At 62.4% G+C, this 24751-nt stretch overlaps 4 protein-coding genes and 1 long non-coding RNA gene across 10 annotated transcripts; 2 read left to right on the forward strand and 3 right to left on the reverse strand.

Moving 5' to 3' along the window:
- The first annotated feature begins 485 nt into the window (after positions 1-485).
- Positions 486-9529, forward strand: CARNS1 (carnosine synthase 1). 5 transcript variants are annotated; one of them, XM_061407145.1, is made up of 10 exons: positions 486-586; positions 1027-1064; positions 2358-2631; positions 3416-3505; positions 3768-4255; positions 4426-4600; positions 4686-4771; positions 5496-5727; positions 5835-6115; positions 7161-9529. In XM_061407145.1, the coding sequence occupies exons 2-10, from the start codon at positions 1062-1064 to the stop codon at positions 8385-8387; spliced, it is 2856 nt and encodes a 951-aa protein (XP_061263129.1). In that variant the 5' UTR covers positions 486-586; positions 1027-1061; the 3' UTR covers positions 8388-9529. The 5 variants fall into 5 exon arrangements, with proteins under 5 accessions (XP_061263129.1, XP_061263131.1, XP_061263130.1 ...); XM_061407146.1 differs by lacking the exon at positions 486-586 and adding an exon at positions 596-832; XM_061407147.1 differs by lacking the exon at positions 2358-2631.
- On the reverse strand, positions 1960-4499 carry LOC133241543 (uncharacterized). The gene is made up of 3 exons (XR_009734625.1): positions 4412-4499; positions 3101-3197; positions 1960-3005 (listed from the first exon to the last, which is right to left on the reverse strand). It is a non-coding gene; the product is annotated as an uncharacterized LOC133241543 (long non-coding RNA).
- A 1350-nt stretch (positions 9530-10879) lies between the features above and the next one.
- Positions 10880-17197, forward strand: RPS6KB2 (ribosomal protein S6 kinase B2). 2 transcript variants are annotated; one of them, XM_061407161.1, is made up of 15 exons: positions 10880-11103; positions 11449-11489; positions 11589-11709; positions 12125-12193; positions 13136-13283; positions 14323-14380; positions 14475-14575; positions 14653-14743; positions 14828-14918; positions 15034-15141; positions 15808-15870; positions 16007-16084; positions 16232-16339; positions 16431-16543; positions 16777-17197. In XM_061407161.1, exons 1-15 carry the CDS (start codon positions 11026-11028, stop codon positions 16964-16966), a joined length of 1458 nt encoding a protein of 485 aa, XP_061263145.1. In that variant the 5' UTR covers positions 10880-11025; the 3' UTR covers positions 16967-17197. The 2 variants fall into 2 exon arrangements, with proteins under 2 accessions (XP_061263145.1, XP_061263142.1); XM_061407158.1 differs by having other exon boundaries at positions 10930-11103; positions 16235-16339.
- Positions 17198-17290: 93 nt separating this feature from the next.
- On the reverse strand, positions 17291-19739 carry PTPRCAP (protein tyrosine phosphatase receptor type C associated protein). The gene is made up of 2 exons (XM_061407182.1): positions 19373-19739; positions 17291-18134 (listed from the first exon to the last, which is right to left on the reverse strand). The coding sequence occupies exons 1-2, from the start codon at positions 19373-19375 to the stop codon at positions 17529-17531; spliced, it is 609 nt and encodes a 202-aa protein (XP_061263166.1). The 5' UTR covers positions 19376-19739; the 3' UTR covers positions 17291-17528.
- Positions 19740-19834: 95 nt separating this feature from the next.
- On the reverse strand, positions 19835-24446 carry CORO1B (coronin 1B). Its single transcript, XM_061407157.1, has 10 exons — positions 24249-24446; positions 23715-23837; positions 23461-23590; positions 23116-23297; positions 22904-23023; positions 22126-22230; positions 21895-22040; positions 21581-21638; positions 20472-20750; positions 19835-20316 (listed from the first exon to the last, which is right to left on the reverse strand). Exons 1-10 carry the CDS (start codon positions 24444-24446, stop codon positions 20191-20193), a joined length of 1467 nt encoding a protein of 488 aa, XP_061263141.1. The 3' UTR covers positions 19835-20190.
- Positions 24447-24751: the final 305 nt, after the last annotated feature.

Genomic DNA, 24751 nt, shown 5'->3' on the forward strand with positions numbered 1-24751 from the left:
CCTTCAGAGGAGTTTGTAGGTTGAAACACTCCTATCACGCCCAGGAATTATTATTAACTGGAGCTCTAAGTTAATTCCTTCTCCAAAAGAGGTGGTGGGGGACAGCCCCCCGTAAAGTCAGAGGTGTAGGTGAGAGCACAAAGTAGTAAAGCAGGCAAGCTCTGGTTATGGGGGTAGATGCTCAAGGATTTCCAGGGGGACTCCTGAGGCTTGATCCCACCTTTGCGTATTTCGCGCCTCCTTCCTCTTTGCCATGGGCGGAGTACCTCACTCTGGCCCCCAACACACTCTTGTCTTTCCCTGGCCTGCCAGGCGCCCTACCTCTGACCAGGTCGGCCGCGCCCACCCCCGCCCCCCAGGAGCCCAGGTTGGGATGGGTGGGAGGTTTTGGCGGGAGGGGTGGGGCGGGTTCCCTGGCCCGAGGCCGGCGGGGCCCGGCCCCTGCGCCCCGCGCCGCCCCCGCCCGGCACTGGGCATGCCCCGGTCGCTTCTATATAAAGCGGCGCCGCCTGGGCCGGGCGCTGTGCCTCCGCCGCTGAGTCTCGCCGGGTCCGCACGGCCCCGCAGAGCCGCGACTGCGCTCCAGGTACCCCGGCTGCTGCCCGCGCCCCGGGGAGAGCCAGGGAGGGGGCTGCGGGGCAGGGGCTGCAGGGACAGGACCTTGAGCGCCCGGACCCCCGGGGGGACCCGCGATACTACCTGCACCCCGCCACCCCGCCTTTCCCAGACAGTGCGTGCACACACGGGGGACCCGGTGCGCCCCGCCGCTGGAAGGGCTGAGTGCCAGGACCCCCAGCGCTGCCGCGCGCGACTTGGGATGTGTGAGCTCTGGGTGCGCCCCCTTGGGGTCCAGGCGTCAGAAATCCCTCTGTTTCCTTGAAGTGGGGGTGGGGCAGCCTTGGACACCTCGGAGCTCAGGCAGGAGAGGCACGGTGGCTGCCACCTCTCCACCCGCAGAGTCTTAGGGGCTGCAGGCTGGGTGGAGACCCTGGCTGCCCTGACTCCCTCTCTGTCTCTCTCCCTTAGCCTCTCCCATCAGTCTCAGCCTCTCCTCCTGTACGATGGTGAGTCTCCTCTCCTCCCTCCCCACAAAGCCTGAGACCCTAACCAGAGGGAGGGCCCAGAGGGCAGCAGCAGGCACTAAAAACCTAGCCCTGGCACGGCCTGTGCAGGCAGCTCAGACCCGAGACCAGCTGCACGCACACCCCTCAACTCCCCACCATGCGCCATGGGACAAGCAGCTGCTGAGGTGCCAGGCACTCCGTCTCTCCCCCATCAGGCCCGGGAGGCGGGCACTCTCAGTGCCCTTTGGCATTCATTTATTCAGCCATGTTCATTATTGCCGTGTGCCCTGACCCATTCTAAGTTTGGGGACACAGCAGTAAACCCAGTGTGGGCTCTCAGGGAATGCAAGTTCTAAGAGGAGGCACCGAGGCTCAGAATTTGGCACCAGGAAACCAGGATTCGAGTCCAGGTTGGAGGCCCAGACCTCTGCCCTCCCGGCTGCCTGCAACAGGTTGTCTCCCGATGACCGAGGGGATTCTCTGGGTCATATTAGGACCCTGGGGGTGGACAGGGAGGGCACCAGGCAACCCCAAGGCCCAAGGAAACCTCATGACTTGTCCGGGGAGGCCCAGCCTTTCCCCCGGAGGACAGGCCCACCTGTGTCCCCATCTGTTCACCCTGAGCCTCTGAGCAGGAGTCAGGAGTCAGCCAGCCTCAGAGGGGCAGGGTATAAGATTTCATGCAAAGAGCGCATTTCCATGACTCAGAACATCTGAAAAGAAGGACACCAGCTTTTTCCTTACTGGTGCCTGACCCAAGACTAGCTGTATAGCAGATCCTCAGGCCTACTTGGGGAAGACGCTGGGCCGGGTTCATCTACATATTTAGGTCTCAGCAGAACTCCATGATGGTCTGTGGGTCACTGAGGCCAGAGAGAAGAAAACAGCCCAGGAGTGATCGCTTGGTCTATTCGTTCATTTATTCTTCAGTCATCAAACACTGAGCAGCACGACAGTGTGCCAGGGCTGCCTTGATAAACAAAACAGCCAAAAACCTCTGCCCCTGTGAACTAAGCTCGGCAGACCTGGGCGTGGGATGACAGGGCAGCGGTCCTGCTAGCAGCGCGTTGCCTTCTGCCCCCACCCCTTGGAGCACAGCACATACAGTTTGCAAAGCGTTCCCACCTGCATGTTCCTGCTGACAGGCCTTCACCCTCCAATCCAACTCCATCCTCTTTGGTTCCCAGGCCCGGGTCTGCCCAAGGTTAGGAGACTGGGGGGCTTAGACCCTTGGGTGACTTAATGTGGCCCTTGCCCAGCCTGCCCAAGACCCCCCACTTCTGCCCCCCTCAGCTCTCCCTGGATCCGCTGGGTCCCGAGTGGGACTGCCCCCTGGGCTCCAAGGACTTGGAGGAAGAGGAGGGCCCGTGGGGCGGGGGCTCTGGCCTGCCGCCCCCGGGCTGCTTCCCTGGCTCCTGGCGCCACGACGTGGGCCTGGACTGCAAGGGCGCCTCCGAGGGGGCGGACGCCCAGGCCTGGACTGTGCACTACTACAGCCTTCTGCAGAGCTGTCTGCAGCAAGCGGGCCTCCCGGAGACCCAGGACCGCAGCCAGGCGCCCCGCACAGGTGCCCGAGGGCTCCAGGGAGGTGGGGGGCACCGCTGAGGGGAGGGGGGCACCCTCAGCCCAGCCTGCTTTCCATCTCTGTTAAAGTCAGCCCCTTCCCCCCAGGCTTGGGCTCGGTCTGAAGCCAGGGAGGTGAGGTCAGTCAAACTCCAGCAGGCAGGCGTTTCAAAGGGCAGTTGGCACCAGTCAAGTCAGAGATCAAGGCTTCCCTCCCACCCCCAGAAGATCCAGCCCTGGGATTTGCAATCCATGTTCAGTGGAGCCAGCGCTTCTGTCGAAGTGTCTCGGGAGTTGCCGTGGAGGCAGCTAGCAGTTGGGACCCAGGACTTCTCCCTTGCTTTGTCTGTTTTCTGTATCAGGCAGCCACAGAAGAGTCTGTGTGGACAGAGACTTTACAGTTAGAACAGGTGAACATCACAGACTTGGTCTCAGTGTAACAGACTGGGAAACTGGGTTCAGCGACTCCTCACCCCGCTGCACAGGGACCAAGGGTCGCACAGAAAGTGGCAGAGCTCAGGCGAGAACCCAGGTCTCCAGGCGCCCAACCTCCGGGGTCTTGCGGACCAGCTGCGGAGAGAAGGGGGCAACCTCACAGAGCGGGGGTGGGCAGGCAGCCTCCCCTTCCCTCTCCAGCCTCCTCTGTCCCCTTTACTGTTCTCATCCGATAACTGGGAAGGACCTGGGGGGCCCAAGAGTGAGGCCAGGGCCATGGGGGCAGGGAAAGGCGGGCAGAAAGACAGCAAGGGGAGCCCCTGGTGAGCTTGGTGTCATTTTCTTCTCTCAAGGCTGCCCTGGGGCGGAGGTGACCTTGTGCATTCTGGGGTCCCCCAGCACCTTTCTGTCCGTGCTGCTGGAGGCTGGGGTCCAGAGCCCGGGTGAGTGCGTGCCCAAGTTCCCCCACCCCCTCCTACGGAAAGGGCAGCCCTGCCCTGGCCCGGCCACATCCCAAAATACCCGCCGACCCTGGCAACAGCCTGCATTCCACTGGACCAGCTGCCCTGCTCCGGAGGCGGGGTCGGGGGGGGGGTGGGTTCTGGGAGCAGCTGCCCCCTATGACCCAGGGGCCCAGGCGGGAGGTGGAGGGCATGGGGGCATCAAGCCTTCCCTGGCCAGCAACCCTCCTCTCTCTGCCCACAGGAAACATGCTCCTTTGCCTGTCCCCCGCTTGGCTGACAAAGGTGCCAGCCCCAGGGCAGCCGGGTGAGGCAGCCCTGCTGGTCTCCAAGGCCGTGAGCTTCCACCCAGGGGGCCTGACGTTCCTGGATGACTTTGTTCCCCCTCGTCGGGCCACCTACTTCCTGGCTGGCCTGGGGCTGGGGCCTGGCTGGGGTCGAGAGGCGGCTGAGCTCGCCCGCGACCTGACCTGCCCCACCGGAGCCTCAGCCGAGCTGGCCCGGCTGCTGGAGGACCGGCTGCTGACGAGGCGGCTGCTGGCTCAGCAGGGCAACGTGGCCGTGCCAGCTACCCTGGCTTTCACGTACAAGCCACCAGCACCGCTGCGGGGAGGGGATGCCAGCCCGGGACTACGGCTGGTGGAGCTGAATGGCAAAGAGGGCCAGGAGACACTGGTGAAGGAGGAAGTGGGGGCCTTTCTGCATTCCGAGGCCCTGGGTGATGCCCTGCAGGTAACCGGCTCCTGCCCCTGAGCCTGTGCAGATGCCAGAGGGAGGGGACCCCCTGGATGGTTACAGGTCATGCTGGGAAGCCGTCCCCAGCTTTGAGCCCCTATGGTATGAGTGTCCCACCCTGTAGAGGCCTGGGTAGTGAGGCGGCCGCCTTACCCTCCTTGTTGCAGGTGGCCGTGAAGCTCAGTGGCTGGCGCTGGCGGGGGCGGCAGGCCTTGCGTCTGTATCCACGAGCTGAGCAGGGCCCAGTGGTGGACACAGTGCTGGCGTTGCTGGAGAAACTGGAAGAGGAGGAGAGTGTCTTGGTGGAGGCTGTCTGCCCACCTGCCCGGCTCCCCTTCGCAGGTGAGGGCCGCCTGGGCCAGCCCAGGGTGGAGCTTGGCTCGGCTTCCCGGCTGCTCTGTGCTCAGGCCTCACCGCCTCTCCCCAGGCAGCCCTCCCCCCGGCCCTGAGCTGGCCCTGCGGATCTGTGCGGTGGTGTGTCGGACACAGGGTGACAGGCCCCTGCTGAGCAAGGTGAGCCTGGCTCAGATTCAGGTCACGGTCCTGCTGCCGCACCCCAGCTTATTTCCACTGAGCTTCTGAGGACCCCTGGACAGGGAGGACAAAATCTCGGGGGTGGGGATTTTGGTTGCCTCTGGAAGGCCTCCTGGTCTGACACCCTTCTCTCCTCTCCCACCCATTAGGTACCCCTCCCACAACAGGAGCCCTACCTCATATGCCATGCTGGCTACCAGGGCCCAGGGCTGAATCCTCTTCCACTGGAGCTCTTGCCCACAGAAGAGACTGACCCAGGGTGCCCAATACACTTTAGGAGGGGTCTCCAAGCTGGGGAGTTCAGGGAGGCTTAGGGATCCACCTAGGTACACAGCTCTGGGCCAAAATGAGGAGAGATTCAGCCTTGCCCTCAGGCTAGGGTTGGGCCCACCAGGCTGGCACAGCACCACCCCCCGCCACCCCGCTAGCACAGGAGCTGAGGACCTAGAAGCAAGCATACTTGGCACCCTTAGATAACAGAGACCCCTAGCTGGGCCTGGACGCCTGGAGAGAATCCCCGCAGGGGGACCAGATGAGCAGTGACAGGGGAGGGTGGTTTGTGCAGTCTAAGTCACACCAGAGGACAGGACTTGTTCAAATGTCCAGGGAGGAGTGTGGCCGGGATCGTGGCATGCGGGAGGTGTGCTGGGGGCCGGGGATGGTCCTGGGAGGGACCAGCCCCCTGAGTTGCCTCCCTGCGCAGGTGGTATGCAGCGTGGGCCGTGGGGACCGGCCTCTGCGACACCAGAGCTCCTTGCCCCGGACCCTGGAGGCGGCGCTGGCCCAGTGCGGCCTGGCGGAGGCCTCGCAGGTGGCAATCGTGCGGCAGCGCGTCAAGGCGGCGGCCGAGGCCGCGCTAGCCGCCGTGCTGACCCTGGAGGCCGGCCTGAGCGCTGAGCAGCGAGGCGGACGCCAGGTCCGCACTGACTTCCTCGGTGAGTGCGGGACCTCTGGGGATGAGGACGGGCGGAGGTCGGGGGGGATCCCCCGGAGGCCCGAAGGCGGCCTGCACTGAGCCCGCGCGCCCCTCTGCCCGGCCCAGGGGTGGACTTCGCCCTGACGGTGGCCGGTCGTGAGCTGACCCCCGTGGCCCTGGAGTTGAACGGAGGCCTGTGTCTGGAAGCGTGCGGCGCGCTCGAGGGGCTGTGGGCCGCGCAGCGCCCAGGCCTGGCGGCCGAGGAGGCGGCGGCCGCGCCGCTGGTAGAGACGATGCTGCGGCGCTCGGCGCGCTGCCTCATGGAGGGAAAGCAGCTCCTGCTGCTCGGGGCCGGCGGCGTCAGCAAGAAGTTCGTGTGGGAGGCGGCGCGCGACTACGGGCTCAAGGTGGGCGGAGCTTTGAGTCCCGGTGGGCGTGGTGAAGGCGGGGCCCGGGAGGTGTTGGCCTGGGGGCGGGGCCTGTGAGGGGGCGGTCCAGCTTGGGCTTCCCAGGTGGAGCTAGTGCTTAAAGAACCCGCCTGCCAAAGCAAGAGATGTTAAGAAACCAGGGTTCCGATCCCTGGGTCGGGAAGGTCCGCTAGAGGAGGGCACTGTACCCACTCCACTATTCTTGCCTGGACAACCCCCATAGACAGAGGAGCCTGGCAGGCTACGGTCCATAGGGTCGCGGAGAGTCGGACACGACTGAACCGATTTAGCACAGAGCCTCAGCGTAGGGGCAGGGCCTATCGCCCCGCCCAGGTTAGAAGTCTCAACTCTTTTTTTTGACCCCTAGCTGAATTTTGTTCCCGCCGAGAGTAAAAGGCCCCCCCTCGGGCCACCAGTCCCAAGCCCTAAACCTGTTGGTTTCCCTACAAACCCAGGCCAGACTGTGCCTGCCAGTAGGAGTCAACCAACCCTTTCTGACACCCTCACCCACCTAGATCACTCCCCCCACCCACCTCCCTCCTGCAACTATCTTTCCTCTGGCTAAATCTTATCAGGCTTCCCTGGAGGCTCAGACAGTAAAGAATCCATCTGCAATGTGGGAGGCCTGGATTCGATCCTTTGGCTGGGAAGATCCCCTGGAGGAGGGCATGGCAACCCACTCCAGTGTTCTTGCCTGGAGAATCCCAGGGGCAGAAGAGCCTGGCAGGCTACAGTCCATGGGGTCGCAGAGTCAGACACGACTGAGCGACTAAGCACTCAGCAAATCTTACTCAGCTCCCAGTTTAAGCACTGGCTCCTCTAGGTTGCCTTCCCTCCCCTCTGGGCTGCATTAGGTGTCTCACCTCTGCACTTTTCACTCAATCTTCACCAAACACGCGTTGAGCGCCTAGCGCTAGTGAACCCTTCTCCCCCAAGGGCTAGGACCGTATACCAGGCGCCATCCCACTGCCCAGTGCCCCACACAAGCTGATCTCGGCCTGTCGCCGTCCTGTGCTTTCTGCAGCTACACCTGGTGGAGTCAGACCCCAACCACTTTGCGTCCCAGCTGGTGCAGACCTTCATCCACTTCGACGTCACAGAGCACCGGCGGGATGAGGAGAACGCCCGGGTGCTGGCGGAGCTGGTGCGGGCACGAGGCCTGCAGCTCGATGGCTGCTTTTCCTACTGGGATGACTGCCTGGTGCTCACAGCCTTGCTCTGCCAGGAGTTGGGCCTGCCTTGCAACCCGCCGGCCGCCATGCGCCTGGCCAAGCAGAAGAGCCGCACCCAGCTGCACCTGTTGTGCCGCCGTGGCCCACCCTGGCCTGCGCCCTCCCTCTATGCTGTGCCCTGCTGTCCACTGGAGAGTGAGGCCGATGTGGACAGGGCTGTCCGCCAGGTGCCCCTACCAGGCGTCATGAAGCTGGAGTTCGGGGCCGGCGCGGTGGGTGTGCGGCTGGTGAAGAATGCCTCGCAGTGCCGTGAGCACTTTTCCCGGATCGCCCGAGACTTGCAGGCCGAGGCTGACCACCCGGGCATTGGGCTGGGCTGGGGCAATGCTATGCTGCTGATGGAGTTCATCGAGGGCACGGAACATGATGTGGATCTGGTGTTGTTCGGCGGGCGGCTGCTGGCTGCCTTCGTCTCTGACAATGGCCCCACGCGGCTGCCTGGCTTCACTGAGACCGCAGCCTGCATGCCCACTGGGCTGGCCCCGGAGCAGGAGGCGCAGCTGGTGCAGGCCGCCTTCCGCTGTTGCCTGGGCTGCGGGCTTCTGGATGGGGTCTTCAACGTGGAGCTCAAGCTGACCGGGGCTGGGCCGCGGCTCATTGAGATCAACCCCCGCATGGGCGGCTTCTACCTGCGAGACTGGATCCTGGAGCTTTATGGTGTGGACCTGCTGCTGGCTGCGGCTATGGTGGCCTGTGGCTTGCAACCTGCCCTGCCAGCCCACCCCCGTGCCCGGGGCCACCTGGTGGGTGTCATGTGCCTGGTGTCCCAACACCTGCAGGCACTGAGTTCCACCGCCAGCCCCGAGACCCTGCAGGCTCTTCACGACCAGGGCCTGCTGCGCCTCAATCTGCTGGAGGAGGCCCTGGTCCCTGGCGAATACGAGGAGCCCTACTGCAGTGTGGCCTGTGCTGGGTCCAGCCCAGCCGAGGCCCGTCACCGCCTGCTGGGCCTCTGCCAGGGCCTGGGCATTGACGGGCCCCACTACCCCGTTGCCTACTTCTTGTCCCACTTCAAATAGCGCTGGGGCCAGAGGGCAGGGGGAAAGTGCTGGAGGGGGCGCTGTGGTACCCTCTGCTCCCTGGAGCTCTCCCTGCTTCTCTTCCCACGGCCCCGCCCCACCCTGGGCTGGTCCACTCCAAGGCCCCAGGTCTTTCCAGAGCCCAGGGCTCTTTCGACACCAAGGCCTCCTGGACTTGAGGGCAACAAAAGAAAGTACCTGGTGAGCCGCTGCAGGGCCTTCTTGCCCTCTCGAAGGCCTCCGTCCAGCCCCACAGCTGCCCAGGACTCTAGCCATGGAGAAGCAGCACCTGTACACACAGACACACACCCCCCTGCCCCCAGGTTAGTGGGAGTAGGCCCGAACCCAGCCCATCCTTCCCACCACCCCCCAGGTCTGTTTCTCTTCCTGCTGCCTATAGAAGAGAGCCTTGAACAAATCCCAAGAAAACCTGAGACTAAACCCCTCATCCTCCTACTCTCACTCCCTCATTTAACAAATTCCAGATAGTTCTAGAGCCTGCTGACAACTTTCGGCAGTGCCCCGTCTGCCTCATTTGGCCTGAGCAGTAGAAGCAGGTGGCCTGGGGTCAGCAGTAACCATCTCCCCTCCAGGCAGACACTATTGCTCCATTCACAGATAAGGAAACAGGCTCAGAGAGGAGCAGCCACTGCTTCAGTGTCTTGCCACTGTGATTGAAAGGTTGAGGACAAGATGCACATCCAGATTTCCACTTTTACTCAGCCCTACCCACCCACTCCCATGGACCCATGGACCAGGGAGCCTGGTAGGCTACAGTCCATGGGGTCGCAAAGAGTCGGACAGGACTGAGCGACTTCACTTCACTTCACTTCACCCGCCCACTCAGCTTCTGGGCCCCACCCACCTCCTTACCCTCATTCACATGTGGTCCTGACACCTCCTTACCTTCATTCACATGTGGTCCTGAGACAGGTGAACACCCCTCCATGCACTCTGCACCTTATCCACCTAGCTCTGGTGCTTTGGCCTCAGGCACACTTAACTTGCATTGGCAGAGGAGACGACACTCCTGTCCTCATTCAGGGGAGGCTGCTCTAAGGACTCTTTCTCCGTGCAGCACAGGAGCTGTGGACAGCTCCACAGGCATCCCTCTCCAAATAAAGGCTTATGGACTAGTGACATGTGCAGAGTCTGGGCCAGGTTCTTGCCACTTGGACACCACTTCTCAAGCGTAGGTAGACAGGGGATGTGGGAGGGGGAAGGAGAGGTAGTTAAGGGCTACCTGTTGCATCTAAAAAGTGAAAGTGCTAGTTGCTCAGTAGCCTGCCAGGCTCCTCTGTCCATGGAATTCTCCAGGCAAGACTACTGGAGTGGGTTGCCATTTCCTTCTCCAGGGGATCTTCCCAACCCAGAGGATTGAACCTGGGTCTCCTGCTTTGCAGACAGATTCTTTACTGTCTGAGCCACCAGGGAAGGATAAACTACTACACTGTCAGACCTCTGGGTTCACCATTGGCAAGGGGCGTGCCAAGGGCACCCACACCAGGACCCAAACCTGAGGGTTTCCTGAAGATGGAATTACAGCAAGGGCCAACCCCAACCAGATAACCCTTCTCCAGGCTGGAGACTCTGAATTCTGTCCATTTGAGTTCATATATAGCCCCCACGGTCCAACTGGAATGCACATCCAGACAGCTTCCAAACTGTTGGAAATCATCCAAGGTCTGGTCTGGCCCAACTCACACCCCCAAAGCCCCATCCAGCATCTGTGCCCACTTCTAAACTGACAGGCCGGGTTTGGCATGTTCGTTATTGTAGTGTTGCCAAATACAAGTTCTTGTGCCTGACGCACAGCCCAAGCCTGTATTTATGGGTGGGTTGATGAGACTTGAAGGAATGAATCCTTTTGGGGAGGAACCTGTGGCTCAGAGAGTAAAGAATCTGCCTGCAGTGTGGGAGACTCAGGTTCAATCCCTGGATCGGGAAGATCACCTGGAGGAGGGCATGCAACCCACTTCAGTATCCTTGCCTGGAGAATTCCATGCACAGAGGGACCTGGTGGGCTACAGTCCCGTTGGCTTGCAAAGAGCTGGACAGAACTGAGCGACTAACACTTTCACTGGCAACAAAACCCAGCAGTGAGTTGAATACGGAGCAGTAAATGCTCTGACTTTCAAGTCTTCCAGCTGAGAGGCACATTAGGGAAGCCGTGTTGCAGCCGCCGGCTCCCTTTCAGCGTCGAACAGAGATACTGTACCTGCCTCTCGCCGCCACCCAGACAACCCGGCAGCGCAGGGCTCCAACGGGGCTGGGAATTGTGTTTACTCTCAAACCTGCATTCACTTTCGACTATGTCCCATCCATGCTCAAACTCGCCCCAGAACCAAAACAGTCGCCTTCCAGGAGGCTCTTGTCCGGTGCCGCCCCCGGGGAGCTGCGTTGGGAAGACTGAGCGGCCGGCCGAAGCCTGGGTCCGGCTGGATTCGGCACCTAAGCACTCTGGAACTACCATTCCCAAGATGCCTTACTCCCGCCGCCGACTCGAGGGCGGGGGAATCTCTTGTGTCATAGGTGCGCGAGGCTGTCGCGGAGTGATGACGTAAGGCCCCGGGCTCCCGGCCTGTCAGTCAGAGCGCAGCTGGGTACTCGCCGGTGGGCCCGCTGGGCCGGCGCAGCCATGGCGGCGGTGTTTGACCTGGACCTGGAGACAGAGGAAGGCAGCGAAGGCGAGGGCGAGCCAGAGCTCAGCCCCGCGGTGAGTGGTCCGCCCGGGCGCCGCTTGATCCCGGCTCGATCCCGTCGTCCAGGCGATGGGATCGCCCGGGCACCCCCTGGCAGAGAGGGCTCGGGTCCCGCAGACGCTGGTTTGTCTCAGATCCCAGCCACTGTTAAGATCTGACCCTCTCCACACCCCGATCTATCCTGCACGCTCCCAGCCCTTCCCCTGCGTCTCCCTATTCTGCCCTCGCCTCTCCTCCCCAGTCCTGGTCCATCGCCTACCAGCTCCCATTCCTGACCCTCTCTTCTGGGCTAAGCAGTCCAGCTTTGGGGAGAGGGAGCCTGGCACCTCCCTTGGCTCTTACCCCTCGGTTTCTCACAGGACGCGTGTCCCCTCGCGGAGTTGAGGGCGGCTGGCCTGGAGTGAGTGAGGGTCGTGTTGGGGGAGGAGGGAATGGGCTGGGGAAGGGGACCTGAGGAGCGCAGGAGCGCATTGCCCCCATTAACCTCCTGTGTCCGCAGGCCTGTGGGACACTATGAGGAGGTGGAGCTGACTGAGAGCAGTGTGAACCCGGGCCCCGAGCGCATCGGCCCCCACTGCTTTGAGCTGCTGCGTGTGCTGGGCAAGGGGAACTATGGCAAGGTACTGGCTCTCCTCCTTCCTGACTGGCCTCATAGCCTCAGTTTTGCTGCATCAAAGCATCTCAGAACTAATTAGACTTGTAGGGACTACCCTGGCAGTCCAATGATTAAGACTCTGCACTTCCAGTACAGGGGTGCAGGTTCGATCCCTGGCCAGGGAACTAAGATCCCACCTGTGGAGCTGCCAAAAAATGTAAAAAATAAAATGAAATTAGACTTGTAAATCAGCGGAGCCTCTGATTGAACTCAGAGGGAAGGAAGAAAGAGCAAATCCTCTCAGAATTAGACTTGAACTCTTTACTACCCCACCCCTGGGTGGGCCTAGGCTTCTTGGTCCCAGTACCAGAGCTTCAGGGTGGAGCTTTTTGAAGATAGGGATGGAATGGGAGGTTGATCCTGTCTCCCCTGCCCTACAGGTGTTCCAGGTGCGAAAGGTACAGGGCAGCAATCTGGGCAAAATATATGCCATGAAAGTCCTGAGGAAGGTGAGTCATTCATTTTTCCAACAGCTCATCACTGAGTGACTGCCATTCCCAGTGCACTATGCCGGGCTTTTTGGGGACAGGAGTGAATGTGCGAGAGAAGATGGTCACTGTCTTGAACATTTGCTTGTTTATCATCAATTTCGATTATGTTGTTTTGCTGTACTTCTCAACTGTGGACCCTGTTGCCTCCCAGGGATCATTTAGCAGTGTCTGTGTACATTTTTGAGTCATGACTAGAGGGGGGCTGCTACTGGTACCCAGTGGGTTGAGGCCAGGGATTCTGCTAAAGACCCTGCAGTGCAAAGATAGCCCCCCACCACAAAGAATCGTCTGCCCCAAACACCATGAGAGCGGAGGTTGAGGAACACCATGTTGTTGTTCAGTCGGTAAGTCGTGTCTGTATGGGTTCTGCTTCTGTGAAGAACTGACTCATTGGAAAAGACCCTGATGCTGGGAAAGATTGAAAGCAGGAGGAGAAGGGGACAACAGAGGATAAGATGGTTGGGTGGCATCACCGACTCGATGGACATGAGTTTGAGCAAGCTCCAGGAGTAGGTGATGGACAGGGAAGCCTGGCATGCTGCAGTCCATGGGGTCGCAAAGAGTCGGACACGACTGAGCAACTGAACTGAACTGAAGTCATGTCTGACTCTTTGTGACCCCATGGACTGCAGCACACCAAGCTCCTCTGTCTTCCACTATCTCCCGGAGTCTGCTCAAACTCTTTTGAGCATCAGGGTCTTTTCCAGTGAGTTGGCTCTTCACATCAGATAGCCATGCTACTGGGATAATAAGCCCGTCCCTGGAAAGGATGGTCACTGATAGCAGTAGACTGCGGAGAAATATAGCGGAGTGATAGAGGCTGGCCAGGAAGGGTCATGACTGCAGGGGCGCTGAGGGAGTCCTGGGCACACACCTTCTAACCCTTCGCTGCCTCTGCAGGCCAAAATTGTGCGCAACGCCAAGGACACGGCACACACGCGGGCCGAGCGGAACATTCTGGAGTCGGTGAAGCACCCCTTCATTGTGGAACTGGCCTATGCCTTCCAGACTGGCGGCAAACTGTACCTCATCCTCGAGTGCCTCAGCGGTACGAACGGGGACGCAGCCGGGGGGCAGGCAAGGCCAGGGAACCAGCGCAGGGAGCTCTGGCGGGGGAGCTGGGAGAGGTGTAGGGAGCAGAACGGCGGGGGCCCCACCTCATCCATCCCTCCATCCATCCGTTCATGCGTGCATACATTCATTCATTCAGCAAACGTCTGTCCAGCGCCTCTTGTGTTCCTCCCCTGTGTGGGGGTGGATGGGAATGGTGGGAGTTGGTAGAGACGTCCAGAGGGTTGTTCTGTCCGTTTCCACTGCGACTCCGTCACATCCCGGTCCTCTGTCCTGCGTTCCCTGCATCCAGTTAGACCCCAGTCCAGGTGGCTTATTCTCTCCGTCCTCTCTGCCCTCGGGGGGAGGGGAGGAGTCCCAGCACTTTCTTCACTAGCCTTGAAGGCTCCAGCTCACTCCCTTCCTAGTGTCTCCTCCATGAACTCCCAGGGTCAGCACGGGATTGTCCCCGCCCTCCTGCTCAGAGCTCCATGCCTCCCCGTACCTGCCTGGATGGTCTCCTTGGGCCCGGTGTCTCCTGCTCACCAGGACGTGATCTGGGCCTGTTCTTCCTGCTGACCCCAGCTGTACCCACGAACCCCGGGGGCTTCATTCCCTGCATGCCATCTCTGCATGCCCTTAAGTCTCACCGCTGCCATGGACTTTCTCTGTCCGCTCATGTGGGGGTGGATTGTGTCCGCCTGTCCCCTGTGCAGGTTTTGGGGTTAGGCTCTCGGAGCTGTAGCCTCGGGCTGGCGTATCCGAGCGTCCATGTGCATCCGTCTCCCCATTAGACTGAGCATCCTGAGGGCCGTGGCTGGGTCTCTTCATCTCTGTCCCCAGCTTCACCCCACACAGGGCCGGGCACCGAGTAGGCGTCGGTAGATGTTTGCTGAATTGAATTGAATCCCCACGGCAGCTCTGGGAGGCAGGTAGGGCGGGAATTCTGAGCCCCACTCTCCCCGAGAACAAACCGAGACTCGGCGAGCAGAGGAGCTTGGTCCTGGCACGCAGCTGCTAACGTGTTTGTGTCACAGGTGGTGAGCTTTTCACGCACCTGGAGCGAGAAGGCATCTTCCTAGAAGACACGGCCTGGTGGGTGTTACCTCTTGCCTCCCTCCTGAGTGGGTCCAGGGCCTGGGCCTGGCTCCAGCCCCACCCTGGCCCTCACTCTGTCCTGTCCCTGCAGTTTCTACCTGTCGGAGATCACACTGGCCCTGGGCCATCTCCACTCCCAAGGCATCATCTACCGGGACCTCAAACCTGAAAACATCATGCTCAGCAGCCAGGGTGCGCCCATGTGGGGAGGGCTGAGCCCAGTGGAGGGCAGGGGGGCTGGGCCCTGACCCTCTAGCATTCTCCCTCAGGCCACATCAAACTGACGGACTTTGGCCTCTGCAAGGAGTCGATCCACGAGGGCGCCGTGACCCACACCTTCTGCGGCACCATCGAGTACATGTAAGTGGCAGCCGGCTGGGCCCAGGGACGGACAGCACAGTCAGGCAGGGCTTGGTCTGACTGGCGGTTCCACCTGGCCCCCAGGGCCCCTGAGATTCTGGTGCGCAGTGGCCACAACCGGGCGGTGGACTGGTGGAGCTTGGGGGCCCTGATGTACGACATGCTCACTGGATCGGCAAGTCCAGCCTCCTCGGGAGGGCGGGTGTCAGGGCGGGAGGAGGGGCCCCTTCCGGGGCAGGGGTGGCCCGTGGGCGGCCTGCAAGGTGCCTCTCACCCTCTGCCTTCTCCAGCCGCCCTTCACTGCAGAGAACCGGAAGAAAACCATGGACAAGATCATCAGAGGGAAGCTGGAGCTGCCCCCCTACCTCACCCCGGATGCCCGGGATCTTGTCAAAAAGGTGGGTTCCCTCTTGCACTCGGTCCTGCCCCGTCTTCTCTCCCAGGCCCTGCATGTGTGCCTGAACCCCCCTGGGTCGGGGTTGCTGGACCCCCCACCCCGCTGACACACACACCAAACACTGTATGTTTGGGGAGAGAGCACTTGCTATGGGGTCCGAGACGTCAGCTGTGATGCAGACCAGCTGCCGACCCTGGACAAGTCTCTGCGCCTGCGTGCTAAGTCGCTTTGGTCGTGTCCAACTCTTTGCGACCCCATAGACTGTAGCCTGCCAGGCTCCTCTGTCCGTGGGATTCTCCAGGCAAGAACACTGGAGTGGGTTGCCATGCCCGAGTCCTAATCAGTGAGACTTGCTGCTCTCCTCAAAAAGGCGATCCTTGGGGATCGAGGTTGGGAGGGCAGGCACCCCATCCAGATTGCAAGTTGCACCCCCATGAATTTCCCCTTGGGGCAATGCCAGCAACCAGAGACCTTTGCAAAGGCTTCGTGGAGAAGGGGGTACCTTTGGACCAAACCTTGGAAATCCTGAGGGTGTCAGCAGGGGGAGACCACACTCCAGAGCTCCCACCACAACCTACACCCCCCGTGTCACTGTTCCCCACCCCCTTTCTGAACGCTCCGTCTGTAACTCTGCCTGAGACCCTGACCCTCTGCCCTTGTCCTGCAGTTCCTGAAGCGGAATCCTAACCAGCGGATTGGAGGGGGCCCCGGGGATGCTGCTGATGTGCAGGTGAAACCATCGTGAGGGGGCAGGCTGAGCTCCCAGGGTGCCTGGATGCTCAGTGGGCGGGGCCTCAGGGCAGAGGGTGTTTTTAAGGGAGCCAGGGTTTGACATGTTGGCATGTTGCTGGGCACTCTATTCACAGAGGCACCCCTTCTTCCGGCACGTTAATTGGGATGACCTCCTGGCCCGCCGTGTGGACCCCCCTTTCCGGCCTTCCCTGGTGAGTGGAGGCCTCGCTGGCCAAGGGGCGGGTGGGGGGGTGGGTGCGGGGCTGGTGGGACTGGTTGTGGAGTGGGTGGGGGGGCGGGTGGGGGCCCCGGGGGCCCCTTCCTGGACGCCTCTGATCCTCCCTCCCGGGCGCCCACAGCAGTCGGAGGAGGACGTGAGCCAGTTTGACTCCCACTTCACGAAGCAGACGCCGGTGGACAGTCCAGACGACACGACGCTCAGTGAGAGTGCCAACCAGGCCTTCCTGGTGAGGTCGGGGGCCTGAGGGGTGGGGGCTGGGGCCGGGGCCGGGGCCAAGGAGCCGCTGACCCCGAGTGTCGCTCGGTCTCTGCCCCCAGGGCTTCACGTACGTGGCGCCCTCCGTCCTGGATAGCATCAAGGAGGCCTTCTCCTTCCAGCCCAAGCTGCGCTCGCCCAGGCGCCTCAACAGCAGCCCCCGGACCCCTGTCAGGTACCGTGGGGGCGCGGCCGGCTCCAGCTGTGGCTCTGCCGCCAACCCTGGGGCTGCCCTGGCTGTCTCGTGACCAGCCTCAGCCTCCGCTTCTCCATCTACTGTGGGGACTCCTGTGGGTGGGCACGTGACCACAGGGCCTGAGCCCCAGGCATGGGGACGGGGAAGGGGGAGAGTCACCCCTCCTGGCCCGGGCCAAGAAGATGCTGATTTGGCTTCGATTTCCCCTGCAGCCCCTTGAAGTTCTCGCCCTTCGAGGGGTTCCGGCCCAGCCCTGGCCCACAGGAGCTCGTGGAGCCCCCACTACCTCCTCTGCTGCCACCACCGCCACCACCACCGCCCTCGAGCACTGCCCCTCTCCCCATCCGACCCCCCTCGGGGACCAAGAAGTCCAAGAGGGGCCGCGGGCGCCCTGGGCGCTAAGAGTATGGGTGGGGATACGGGCGGCAGGACCCTAGGCCAGTTCCAGAGACCTGGAGCCGTGCCTAGGGGTGCAGGAGTGACTGGTGTGAGTCAGTCTCTATTGGGGTGGCCATACCCCGGAATCATGACCACCAAGGGCTGTAGGCTATGGCTGCCAGTTGAGGGGGCGCCCACCTGGCCTCCTGCAGTTGAGCCATGCCCTTGGAGAATTAAAAGGATCGAATCATGGCACTGACCTGGCTCTTCCTTGGCTTCCAGGGCAGAGGTGGTGCCCGGACGAATCCCAGCTCAGGGATGGGAAGGGTCATGACAGGACCACAAATCCACGGAGCTGGACGGATTTTATTTCCGTTGACTGCTCAGAGCACCTGGGGACGGATGGCCTTGCTGGAGGGGCTGGGGATACGCAGACTTGGGGACAGAACTACTGGGGGGGCTGGGGCGGGTGTGACAGTCCAAGGCTCTCCAAGCGGGGGTGACCTGAGTCCAGGGCAGCTATGTGCAGCTGCGGCAGCTCAGAAGCAGAGGGACGGTGGCTGGGGTGCGGCCGCAGGGCCCGTGCCTACAGCGCGGTGACGTGGAGGCCCTGGCCGCTGGCTGCCCGGGAGCTGTCATCCCAGGCCGCGCTCCCAGCGAAGGCGTGCAGGTCACTCAGCAGGGCCTCGGCGCTGCCCCCTGAGCCCGCAGGCCCCTGGCAGCTGAGGCCCAGGCCGCCCTCTGTGTCATCGTTGTGCACTGCCCCGGCCGGCTCAGTGGCCTGCGGTGGGCTGGGCCCCTCTCCCCGCCGCTCCTCTTCCTGGGATCTGCGCTCCTCTTGGCCACTGAGCAGATCATAGTCGTCTTCCACGTCCTGCTCGTCCTCTTGCTGCTCTGGGTCCTCATCTGGTGAACCCAGCTCGGCCCGGAGCCAGCGGCCTGGTGGGCTGGCCCAGAGCAGGCGGCGAGTGCGGCCCCAGAGCGCAGCTCCCAGGCGGGCCGGGTGGTAGTAGCCCCCCGAGTCCCGGCTAAGGCGGCGCCAGGCCAGCGCCAGGCCAGCAACCAGCAGCAGGAGCAGGAGCAGCAGCAGGACAACAGTGACCGAGGAGCTGGAGCCACTGTCACTGCTGTTGGAGCCCAGGGCCCCGGGCAGGGCCAGCAGTGTCCAGAGCCCTAGGGCACAGGGCAGATCCTGCGGGGAGAAGGGCAGAGGGTCACTGCGTGGGTCGGTCGTCTCTTGGGCAAGTTTGGGACAATCAGCAGAAAAGCCCAAGTGCTTACTCAGTCACGAAGGCCTGTCCTGGGTCTGTGATAGCCAGCCAGCCATGCCCCCCTCCCTCCCACTGCACCACAGAAGCCTGCTCCTGCCTGGGGCCTGTGCCCTGGCTGCGCCTTCTGTCTGGAATGCTCCATCCCCAAGTGCCACCCCCACCCCCCCCCGCCCCCCAGCTCCCTTCTCGCCCTGGCTCTGGGCGCCTTCAGTGAGGCCTCACCTAGGTGGATGCCTACCTTGACATTCACCCCTGCGGCCAGCCCTGTTCACCCACCCCTCCCCAAAACGGGGATCGCTCTGCTTGTGTGCCATGCTTATCGTTTTATCTTCCCACCAGAAAAACAAGGATCTTTTTGGCTTAAGCGCCTAAACAACTCCTAGCCCAGAGGGGCTCAAGAAATATTGGCTGAGTGTGTTAAGACTCTGCCCCCGCCCCAGGAGGCAGGGCGATGGAAGGGAAGGAAGGCAAGGCTGGCTCTTCCTGAGGCTCAGGAGGGAGGCACCCAACCCCAAGGCGACTCTTTCCTTCTATTTGGCCAAGTCCCAGGACGGGGGTCACTGAGACCCCTCTTCCTCCCAGCTGTGGGACCGCCCCAGCTGCAGCGTTTCCGTTAGACTGCGTCCCAGGGGGCCTCAGGCTTTCAGGGCCAGGGGCTGGGGAGGCGAGTGCAGCTGCCGGAGGAAGCCTGCGGTCGGAACAAGGCAGGTGGGGGGTGTGAGGGGGGAGGGGTGCTGAGGTGCTGCAGGCCTTTCCCTACCCGGGCTGCCTGCCTGGCTCCGGGGACACAAGTCTGCCTGCCTGGCTCCAGGGACGCAAGCAAGTCGAGAAGGCACGCGTGTTCCAGGCTCCAGAGCAGAGCAGGTGAGAGTCCCTCTAGGGGGTCTTGGGGAGGGGCCGAGGACACAGAGTGGGGCGCTGAGGACCACCCCCTGAATCCCAGGGAGGCCCAGGTCTAAGGTGAGGTGAGAGAAAGGCCCAGTCTCTGCCCCGTTTGTCCCACCCGGATCTCCCACCTCTGCCGACGACCAACCCTACCTGACTGCTCAGTGTCCCCAGGCCTGTGAGGGGTCCTTCCCTAGCTCCCAGGGGGCCCAGACATTCCAGCCCTGACCTCCTGCAGCCCCTACCCCCAGGACCCAGTCGGCTCCATGCTCACCATCAGTGCCTCGCCTCTCAGCGCTGGGTTCCCACCTCCAGCTCTGGCTGTGTCGAGTGCAAAATGAGAGCTCCCGCTCTCGACAGCAGCTGCTGTTCATCGGCACTTCCGCTTCCTGCCCAGAACACCCTGCCCAGCCCTCCCACCAGAGGACCTCAGGACCACCCTGACCCACAGCAGATCCTCAGCGGCCTCTCACCCGGCCAGGCTGGGGCCATGGGGCCTGTGGCCTGGCCTCCGAGAGGAGGAGGAACTGGGCACCCGGCTCAAAGCAGGGCAGGCCCTGGAGGCATCCACAGGGCTTCTGCCTCTGATGTCCTACCTGACAGAAGTCAGGGAAGACTAGGGGGCATGCTTAGGGCCCCCTCTCTCGCATCTGTGAGCCTTGGGGGTGTCCCGTGTCCCCAGGTGCCCAGACTTCCTTTCCCAGCCCTACCCTTGCAGCAGAAGGGCCAGCCTGGCTTTTTAGAAAGAGCATTTTATTTGGAATGAAAATATAGAGCCCAATCCTCCTGCTTCCTCAGAGGAGGCAGCAGGAGGGCTGGCGGGGGGTGGGAGAGGTGGTCCCTCACAATATAAGTGCTCCTTGGTACAAAAATCCTCCAACAGTAACAAAGACCAAAGCCTAGCGGTGGTTCCAGCCTGGGCCCACGGGAGGGCTCCCCCCGCTCCCCCCCTACTCCGCCGAACCTGCCCCAGAAACCCTCAGCAGGGGGCAGGGGGCCAGCCAGCCAGCCTGCAGTCGGTGTGACAGAGGCTGAGTGAGAAAGGGGTGGTGGGGAGGAGGTGACGGGGAGCAGCGTCCCCGGACCGGGGACCTAGGCATCTCCATTCTCTATGCGGCTGAGCTGCTCCTCCAGGCGGCCAATGCGCTCGCCCTGCTCCCGGACCAGCGCCCTCAGCGTCTGCAGCTCCTGCATCACCTCCTCCAGCTTCCCGGCCTCCTGCAGGGACACCAGCAAGGGGCCCAGCGTTGCGGAGCCGCAGCCCTCCCCAAATCTACCATCGGGCAGGGGCCTGGGGCCCAGAGAGGGCAGTGAACGGTTCAGGCGGGCACAGCAGACCTGGGCAACACCACTCTGAGCTGAGGGGCACATACCCCAGCTCCAGCGAGGCTGCCACTGGGCATGGCGATGTTGGTGGAGGCCGTAGGCATGGAGGGCCCCGGGCGGGAGGTACCAGGGGCCGCGGCGGGCCGGCTGTCCGACAACACGTTGCGCCGGTTGACCTTCAGGTCCCGCTGTTTGCTGGGCACGTAGGCCTCCCGCAGGGAGATGAGGATGGGGCTGGCGTCCCGGCCGCTCACCCACTCCTCTGCCTCCAGGGCCGCCTCGGGCCCGGCCGTGTCGGGATACAGATCATCCTGGAAGAGGTCCGACTGCCCCGGGGGGCGGTGGAGGGAGGCCCGGGTCGGCTGGGGGCCCACCTGCGGGGTCCTCTTGTCTGGACCCTGAGCAGCCACCTCCTCGCCACTCTTCTGACCTCCAGGCTGGCAGCCTGGCAGCCTGTCAACCTGTCTTCCGATGGCCTGACCCCTAGTGACCTTTCTTCCGATGGCCTGACCCCTAGTGACCTTTCTAAAGCTCCAATCTGTTCTTTCACTTCTCTTCTGGACGCCACCAACAGCTCCCTCTGAAGACTCCTCCCACCTCCCCAAGCAGGGGCCAGCTATGGGCTTCGTGGGACTCCGGGAGCCACGTCTGCGCCCTGTGGATTGTGAACTTCTGGGGCAGGCCCCGCTCCCTGGACGGGCTTGGCACGCTACACGGAACTCGGTTAACTCTGGCTGCAGAGAAACAGAGCTCGTTCAAGACTCTCGGCTGGGGCCCCGAGGCCAACCCACGCATGGCTGAATCCTCGCCTCCTGGGAGCCTCCACTGCAGCAGACTCCCTGGCTCTCACTGCTCCCACCTCCGTGCCTTCGCCTGGCTTACTACCCACCCCTCATGGAGACCCTACCCCAGCCGGGAGGTGGATCTTGCCATGCCTCCTACAGGGCAGACCTCCAAGGCTGCCCCGCGTCCGTCCAGAGCAAGGCCTCAGCTCACCCTGTGTCTCTTGCCCCAGCAGGGCAGGCTGGCGTCCATGCGGCCCACTGATTACACTCGCACTTAGCCATGTCTCACTCACAGGCCTCACCTCGGTCACCCCCGTGTGGTCTGTCTGCTAGAGAAGGGAGCAGGTGAGCAGGGAACAAGGCGGCCTCACCTTTCTTGGCACAGTCATGACAATGGGCTCACACTTGCGCTCGTGCAGTTTGTAGAACCTGGGGAAGGGGGCGGAGGGAGGACCCATGGGTGGAACCTGCCCCTCTACCAGCTCTCCCAGCTCCCTCTGCTCTCTGCATCCAGTCCTTCCCCTGAGCCCTCCCATGGGCTGACCTCGACCCTGGAGCCTCTGTGGGCCAGTTCCTGTTTCTGAGCAGCCTCCTGTGATCTGACCTTTCACCCTGGGTGCCTAGGGTCCAGCTCCCGCCTCCACCCCATCCCCCTTCAGCTGGCCTCCTCAGCAGCCCTTCTTACCGGGCAATCTCACACTTGCTGACCTCCAAACCCCTCTTGGGCATGCTCCCCATGCCCCTCTGGGGCTCTTTGCTGGTGAATGTATTCAGGAAGTGGATGTAGGGGGGCTCGTCTGTGATCTCAAAGTACCGGATGCTGGAGTCGCCCTGGAGGGTGGGGGGGGGCAGAGGTCAGCACCAGGGCCCGCCTCTGTCTTCTCTACCACCCTACCCCCGCCCTACCCAGCCCCACCTTGCCACAGACGTAGACCACGTTGGTATCAGGGTCATAGAAGGGCAACAGAGCTCCGTTGCTAGAGTCCAACTCCTGCAGGGCCATGGGCTCCCCGAAGTTTTCCTGGCACGTGGGGTGAGGGACAGTTGGGCCAGGTCAGAACCTGCTTCCTCCCCTCACCATCCCAGCCCTGCTTCGAGACTGGCCCCGACCAGCCTCACACGCCAGCCGGCACTGCCTCTAACACTCTCACCCTCTAGCCACACGTGCCCCACTGGGCCTCGCTGGCGCCCCTCCACTCCACGGTCCCATTTTCCCCTGCCGATTCCAGGCCTTCAGATGACTCCCAGGCCACCAACCAGGTGCTGAGAAAGTCCCCACACTTTGGGAGCCAGGCTGCAGGGTAGCACTAACCCGTTCCCTGAGGGGCCCCTGGAGGTCACTTACAGGATAAGGTTGGGGGACAGAGCACTTCAGAGGAAGGGCTGGGAGGCTTCCTGGAGGAGGGGGCCTCTGCACTGGGGCTCCAAGGATAGCCAGAGTGGAAATAGATAAGCAAAGGAGGCAGGGGCCTTTCAGGGGCCAAGAATGCTGTTGCCAGCAGATGTGGAGGCAGGTGGGGGAGGCCAGAGAGCAGGGACAGGGAGAGAAGAGGCCGGCAGGGCTGGGGTCCTGGGTGCCTCAGGGGCCAGGCTGACAACCTGGGAGGGATAAGCCTCTCCAGGTGACTTCACCCTGCTTGCCCAGGGTGGAGCCTGTCCTGCGTCCGCCCCTCAGGGCAGCCACAGCCACTCACTGGATCCCAGAGCGCCAGTTGCCGCTCGCTCATGCGGCTGAAGCCTGTGGTGAACACCTTGCCATCGGCCAGGAAGATGGCCCGCATGGGCCGGGCTCCCTCGTGAGCCTTCTCCCGCTCCTGGGGAGGAGACGGAGGGATTGGTCTGTGCGGTGCACCGGAAGAGCCCCTTGGCCAGTCCGCGGTCGTCCTCACCCTCTGGGGCCGCATACCGCCACCAGGGTCCCCCGGCGGGGGTCGATGACGCGCACGCTCTTGTCCTTGCACGCGGTGCAGAAGAGGCTGCCGTTGCGGTTCCAGCTGACGTTGTAGATGAGGTCGGGGTGCAGGCTGTCCAGGCGGTACAGCTCCTCCGCCGTGCCCACGTTCCAGATGAGCACCATGTTGTCACAGCCTGCAGGGCGGGGGGGCCGTCAGCTCTGACCACCCTCTGGGGACCAGAGCCAGCGTTTCGACCTCCGTGGGCCTCAGCTTTCACGTGTGACGGGGCCGGGAGAGGGTGTGGTGAGGGGCGGGGCCAGGGGTCACGGGGCGGGGCCAGGGGCCACAGTGCAGACCTGCGCTAAGCAGCACGTTGCGGGCAGTTGGGTGCCAGGTGACGATGCCCACTCTCTTGGTGTGCCCCTCCAGCACCACCACCGGCTCTGTCAGCGGGGAAACCAGCCCGTTCTCCGGGATCTGCCACACCTGTCCGGGCGCGGGGGTGGGGTGGGGGAAGTGGGGAGGTCAGCGCAAGGCCAAGCTCGGCCCCGCTGCCAGGACCCTTGAATCATACTTGTGACCCCCGGCCCGCCACCGTCCCACGCCTCACCATGACCGTGCAATCCTCTGAGCCGCTGGCGATGACTTCGTCATTGTGGGGGCACCAGTCGATGTCCAGGACAGGTCCTGTGTGTCCACACACTGTCGGGTAGGCCTTGTCAATGCGACCGGTCTGCAGGCATGAGGGGGGGGCAGTCAAGGGGGCCCCAGGAGGCTCAGGGTCCGTCCCTCCCAGAGCTGAGTCCTCCCTTCCGTGGATGGGGAATGACGGGGTGATGTGGTCCCGCCTGGCACACAGGTGCCCAGGTGTGACTCTCGCTCTGCCTGCTCCTGACCCACCTACTCCTCACAGGTGTCACCGGGTGAGCAGGAAAAGTTGCCTCTGACCCTGATTCCTTGGCAATAAAAAAAAAAAAAAAAACACCTTCTCCATGTGTGTTAGCACCTCCTGGGCAGTAAATCTGGATTCTAACACCTGCCCAGCAGTGTGGGGATGGGCACTTTACGGGCTGTGAAGTGAGCGGAGACTTGGCAGATGTGACCACGCTGCCTCCAGTCTCTCCCCAGCTGTGACAGGGCCCACCTTGCTTAGGGGGAGCACCAGGAAGGCACCGCCCCCGCTGGCCTCCACAATCACTGCCAGGAACTTGGGGTTGACGGCGCAGAAGGTGCTGTCCCAGGTGACACGGGACACTCGGATGTCCTCATAGCACTGGTCATTCTTGACAGGCTGCCCAAACACATGTCGGAATTTGCTCTGCCGGACCACTTTGCGAAACATGACTGCACAGTAGAGAAGCATAAGTCAGCCTTTGCCCAACCCGACAATCCCTAACCCTCCCAGGGCTGCACAAGGGGTGGTGGGGAGGATGCAGCCGGCGATTTGGTCCTTATAACCTGCCCGGCTCTCAGTTTCCCTGGTTACAAACAAAATAGGGTCACAGTGCAGGTCTGGCTGCCTCTCTTCAATGGGGATCTGAAGGTAGAAATGCATTGACCTCCAGCAAAGCCACTGCTGAGACCTGAGGGGTTTGGGGGGACTCTCCCAGGCTCTGATATGTGTGGGGGAGGTGGGAGGTGCCCAGC

Source organism: Bos javanicus, chromosome 29, assembly GCF_032452875.1.
Source record: "Bos javanicus breed banteng chromosome 29, ARS-OSU_banteng_1.0, whole genome shotgun sequence".
Taxonomy (NCBI): domain Eukaryota; kingdom Metazoa; phylum Chordata; class Mammalia; order Artiodactyla; family Bovidae; genus Bos; species Bos javanicus.